Source organism: Rhea americana, unplaced genomic scaffold, assembly GCF_003343005.1.
Source record: "Rhea americana isolate MKP2758 unplaced genomic scaffold, rheAme1 scaffold_13, whole genome shotgun sequence".
NCBI classification, from domain to species: Eukaryota; Metazoa; Chordata; class Aves; order Rheiformes; family Rheidae; genus Rhea; species Rhea americana.
This window is the reverse complement of record NW_028185372.1, coordinates 3,259,170-3,265,264: the sequence shown is the minus strand read 5'-3', so window position 1 is coordinate 3,265,264 and position 6,095 is coordinate 3,259,170. Positions and strand designations below refer to the sequence as shown.

At 37.9% G+C, this 6,095-nt stretch overlaps 1 protein-coding gene across 1 annotated transcript in view; it reads left to right on the top strand.

Moving 5' to 3' along the window:
- C9 (complement C9) overlaps window positions 1-5,838 on the top strand; it is a 20,935-nt gene extending 15,097 nt beyond the window's left edge. The window contains exons 8-12 of the mRNA XM_085326366.1: window positions 1,036-1,164; window positions 2,180-2,358; window positions 2,542-2,770; window positions 3,598-3,777; window positions 5,688-5,838. Coding sequence (XP_085182492.1) covers window positions 1,036-1,164; window positions 2,180-2,358; window positions 2,542-2,770; window positions 3,598-3,758 — 698 coding nt within the window. The 3' untranslated portion in view covers window positions 3,759-3,777; window positions 5,688-5,838. The remainder of the gene's footprint in view (window positions 1-1,035; window positions 1,165-2,179; window positions 2,359-2,541; window positions 2,771-3,597; window positions 3,778-5,687) is intronic.
- Window positions 5,839-6,095: the final 257 nt, after the last annotated feature.

The window sequence follows — 6,095 nt, the reverse complement described above, 5'->3', positions numbered from 1 at the left end:
TATTCAAAATAGTCACAATAATTATTGGTGGGATCTGATTCACAAGAGATCTGCAATGCCTAGGAAATCTGGCTAAACCTTTAATTCATTTTGCCAGTCGGTATCTTCTTGTGCTACAATCACTCTGGGTATGGCCGTGCCACAAATAATGGATAAATTGAAGAACTTCCCGAAAATCACATGATAYAGTTGACCATGTTGAAATTGTTTCTATAGACTTTAACATTCACAATGGMATTTTCCTTACCCTGGTTAAGATAGGAAAGCAGTAAGTTAATTCTCCTTCACGTATGTGGTTTTGTGATGGGTTTAAGTGATCATTCTGAAGCTGATTTTGGAGGTCAGAAACATTTAGAATACTATTGCCATGTTCAAAATATTCCAAGGGATATAAGGCAAAGATGCCACTTATGGATTGTAGTATTATTCTTTTCAACACCTGGAGATTGTGTTTAGATTAAGATCTAAACTTTAGATCTAAACTTAAGCAAAGTCTCTGTGAACAAAAAGAGTGAAGTTTCAGATCAAATGCCTGAGTTTAATAGACAGAAAAGATGTGCTGGAGCTAGGAGAGGATACAGGAGGATTGGAATTTAAGGGAAAAGAGTGCACATAGGGAATTAGTGGTGTTGATTAACTGTATAGGTAAAAGGAGGGAGAAAACAACTTGTTTGAGGCTGGGAGACAGAAGCTGAGAGAACTTAATAATTTAGCACATAAAAAGAGGAAACGAAAAGCAGAAAAGAAAGACAAAATATCTTCTTTCAAGTAAAGAAAGGAAAAGATAAATGAGTTTTTGGAGAGTCTTAGAATTTTCCTAATCACTGCAGATCTCACTTGCCTCAGTGTAGTCACTTCAAATGCAATCAATCACCCTCAAATTCATTACAGGGAAGAGGGAAAAAATAAAAGAGAAATGAGAAGAAGAAAGCCATAAAACATTTCCAACAGCCTTGAAATTTATCCTAGAAGAAAAATATAATCACATTCTTTATGGCCATTCTGTAATAATCACCTAATTATTTTCACTACCAGGTATCACCGTAGAAGATGTAAAAAAATGTCTTGGCTATCATTTAGATGCCAGCATAGCATATAAAGGATTGAATGCTGATCTTGATATTAGTGATGATAAATGTGAAAAGATTAAGGTGAAGGACAAATGTAAGTAAAGATGATGTCATTTTATTCCCTGTTTAAAACTGATACGGTGATTGTAACTCCATGGCCCCTAGACAATATGGGTTCCTGCAGCAGCTGGCCTTAGACATTCAGTCTATCCTGTAATTGGCCCTTGSATCCTCTTTCTCCAATTGCCTCACACACACAAAACCAAGCAAACAGGTCTCAGTTGACCCCCACACCTTAGGGTCTCCAGCTGTTGGTCTGGACCCCCAGAAGCCTTAGTAGCCAGCTCCTCAAGCTGACTCACTTACAGAGAAACACACATACCCAGCACAGATTTATGGCCATTTTGATATTTGGCTCCCAAGCCGTTTATCCTTAATCCTAATTACTCCCATACCCCCTAGACAGTGACCTCCTTCAGTCTGTATGGCAATCCAGAGAGCTTTTCCTGTCGTCAGCCTTTACAGCTGATGCTCACCCGGAACAGAACTGGGAGGGGCAGGGGCTCCATTCCTCTGATTAGGATCTCCTGCTTGTCATTCCTCCTATGTGCTCCTTTCTGTGTTTGGAGATGAGCCTTTTCTCACAAAACAACTGCAAGAGGAAAGGAGTGAAGGGTTTGCTGTTGAGCRCAGGGGAGGCAGTTATTTCAAGCTTGTGTAGTGCTGCTCTATTTTTATGTTTTAATTATGAAGTGCAAGCTCCTACAATTACAATTCTTGCCCTTTCCTGGTCCAGCTCAGGTAATACAGTAGTATTACACATATTTTCTTTTGCTTGTTGTCAAATGGTTAAGATCTCATTCTAACCTACACATTTCTTTTACCTTCAGGTATAGGGTTTTCTGAATKAATTGCAAAATAGAAAATTTCTTCCCACATAATAACTGCAAACAAAGACATATGGAATTCCACTATGACCACTAAGTGAAGGGTTCTTCTATCTCCTGTCATTTTGAAGAACTGGACTAGTTGTGCTAAAAGGACAACTATTCTTCAAGTTTTATGGATGTTAAACTCTTCTTCTTTTCCTCTCTGCTTTCTTTCTACAGCACARTATAAAGACGATGCAGTCATTGATGATATCATTTCCTTAGTTGATGGAGGGAAGATTGATTTTTCAGTTAAAATAAAGGAAATGTTACTTCAAGGATTAAAAACAGTTAATGTAGAGGATTAYATACAGTGGGCTAAGTCATTGGTTGATGCTCCAGTWGTGATAGAGCAACGGGTAAGTATAGTCTATTCTAAGCTAGGTTTCTTRTAGTTTTAAAGCTYTTGTTATGAGAGGCCAAGTTTTTCMTTAAGATATTTTCTTCATATTGACAGATCTAGCCTTTTTCTTCAGATGTTTACCTTAGTATCAAAAGGACTCAGAACTATTGAAAAGTCTGTTACTTATTTTCTTCTACAGCCTTCTCCAATACATACGCTTGTTCCAGTTAAGATGAGAGATGCATATTTAAAGAAACAAAATTTGGAAAGAGCAATTGAGGACTACATTACCGAATACAGTGTGTGCAAATGCGAACCTTGCAAAAATGGAGGCACAGTTGTGCTGGTAGATGGAGCCTGTACATGCATGTGCTCTATCTACTTTAAGGGAGTTGCTTGTCAGATTCCCAGATCTATGCTAACTAAAGGTTAGTAAATATTTCAGACAGATTAAAATCAGCATGTTTATTAATATGAACACTATCCAGACAAAATCAGCCATCACAAGACATAAAGATGTCATAGTAGGCACTTACATCTACTGCTGTCAAATCTCATGGGTAAATAGTGTGGCAGTTAGTATAAGTCACTAGGATCTTTCGATGAAGAGGGTGCTCATTAGAGTTCGGTGCCCCACATACACTRCTGTGTCTTAGAATGACATTCCAGATTAATTTAAGTAAATAGGAACGTTACTAAAGCATGGTGGACTACTGGTACAGAATCAGGGTGTAAATAGAGTTCAAAGAAAAACACTCCCACAGTGTCATAAACTGGTTTGTTTTCAGTTTCCTGCAAAAGCACTGTGCTTGCTAATACATGATCATATTTCATACCTACTCAGCTAGCTTAATGTTAGACTGATCCACAAAAGGGAAGGAGATGAATGCAGTTCTACAGTTGACCTTGTAAAAAAATTACTATGCAGTRAATTCGTTCCCTATGGCCAAGTTTTTGAAGTACAGATGGCAAAAACATCTGATACTCCAGCAGCTTCCTAGAGTGACATAATTTTGAAGCCTCTGGGCACTTAAGAAGTGCCGCTGACATGGAGTTTTCAAAAGTCAAGTCTGTGCAGATGGGATGCAGGCTAGAATATACAATGATCTGTATAGTTACCATAGCTGAGAAAGCAAGAACTGAACCATGGTCCACCTTGTCCACCCTCAAAAAWTCTCCCCAGTTAATGCTATATCTGTCATTGCACAGAAGGCAGAGATGCTGCACTAATGTTAGTACGGTGTCTTAATAGCAGTCGTCACTGATGGAGGCTGGAGCTGCTGGAGTGCCTGGTCTGCCTGCGTGAGTGGAGAAAGCACTCGAACTCGTAAGTGTAATAACCCTGCACCAGAACCTGGTGGCAGACCATGCCAAGGAGAAAGCATTGAAAAACGGCCCTGTGAGGAAGCAAAGTAGTTATGCAGCTCAAAAATAGGTAAGCAGCCCGTCTTAAGTACTAATGTATTATTGTTGTTTAGAATAAATGGTCAGCCAACATTTGGGGCATTCCGGTGACAATACTGAAGATGTGACATGGATAAACCTGGTTACATGTTTCATTTAAATCTGTGACTTGAGATAGTTTTCAAAAACATTCACCTTGTTCCTCCAATTTGTGAATGGCTACATTTTATTTGAATGTCTTGATGAGTAACATTATATCACAGAACTTTGGTAGTTAAGTGAAGTTCTGAATAAAAACATACTAAAAACCTGACCCTTGAAATCCAGATAACACCTCCAGTCAGACTCTCTATCAAAAAATTTATGTCTTGGGGAAAAGGAAAGAGACACATTTTCTGGTCATGATATAAAACAGTGTTTGGGAGTTTGAACTTTCATGTTTGGTAAGTACACTTAGATCCACCAGATTGCTGTTAGAGCAGTATAGAGCCTTTTATGTTGGAAGAAAATTGGGGGTTTAGAAAACTTTTAGCAGCAAGATTTTATCAATTTTTATTTTTACAATAACACTGTAAAGCAAAAAAAACAAGAAGCATTCTGAGGACTGATGCTCTAGTATCTAACATGACAAGATGGTCTCAATTTTCTTCACCTGCTGAGCACAAGAAACTTGTGTCCCCATGGATGTGAGAGCAAAAGCCCAGGAGGAAGTGTTTGGGTTTTAGGCTTGATGGCTTTTTCCCTGCAATGCCACAACAGGAAAAGAGGTGGTAAGATAGGGAAAGGATCTTGTGCGTGTCATCTTTGAAACATCCTGATGGTAAGCCATGCAAAATGAYCTCCACCTAGGCCAAAGATATGTATCAGAAGATTTCTTCTGTGCCAGCTCTGTTTCATCTTCAGTAGAGTTCAACTATGTGCAGCCCTCTACTTGTGAAGCATCCTAAAGAAAACTTGGCAAGTGGCACGTGCTAGCATTCRTGGAAATAACTAGCCTTACATCAGAGAATTGCACATTGCTTTCAACAGCACCTCATCTCCAGGCTGTCAAAGCTACTCTTTATTTATCTTTATTATCATAATTTATTTCAGGAGTTGGAAGAAAGGAAACTGAGGAAATAATATGATACAGAGCTGCAAAATCATGAGTGACATGAGAAAGATAAATATAAGAACTAAGGGACATTAAATAAAWCTAGCAGTAGCCATATGCAAAACAAACAGAAGAATGGTCCTTCACACAGTGTGCATAAMAAAAGTAAATATGCATTTCAAAAAACTCAGGACAAATTAATGCAAGGCTCTCAAACATACAGATAATAATGCTAGCTCAGGAAGACTTTGAAGTGTCAKTTTTAGGGGGATGGAGGAGTATTCTGGGGAAATATTTCTTATTTACCTGTTCTGGTACATTCCTCTCCAGGCCTCTGCCTGCTATTAGAAACAGGGTGTAAAGTTAGACTTTGACTAACGCAGTGCAGCTGGCCCTATTTTAAAAAACTCATGAGCTGCTGAACTTTATTTCTGCAGTATGTCACAGACATATTTATATTCAGTCACAACAGTAAATATCATTCTGATTATTCATGACACATACATATGCAGATATGTTTCCTCCTGTGTGGCATACTAAAAGCGCTTTTAAAAAAATTAACCTAACTTTGGCTCCTGAAATATCAGATATGTTGAGCACTCACTCTTTCAACTGAAGCCAGTGGAAGTCTTACTCAAGGCTTCTGAAAGTAACAATATATGTTTTAATTAATTCTTCATAAGAGTTAGTTCATGTTACAATCATATTTAAGAGAGAGTGGAATCATGTTCCTGGCAARCCGTGAGAGTACTAATTCACTTAAAATGTTGAACAGTATATGCAAATGTCTGATTATGTTGCAGTAACTATATGCTATCACTTCTTCACTATTCTTTCTTCCTTTTTAGAAAGCAGTAATGAATTCCAAGACAATTTTACAAATCAAAGTTCTTGCTGGACAGCTAGCTATCCCAAAGCAATGGAACACCATGATTTACAAGCTCCTGCAGCTTAAACCGTCGCTAATCAAAACAAAGTAATAAATCAATAAACTTTTTAACGGAGGTGAACTGATGCAGTGGGCGTTTTCCTTCTTTTATTTGCCTGCTGCTGTCATTAGAACATGAATTATCAGTCTTTGTTATTCACTAGCATAATGGAGCTCCCTTGTCAAAGGTTTTTTCATAGTTCTGTGTGGTAGGTGTTTTCAAATGCATTTTCAAGAAATCTAKTGTAAATATCAGAAAAATACATAGTAACTTCAGCTGACTAATAGTATATGATTAGTAGAGAATCAGAGAGAGTCACTACTCTTC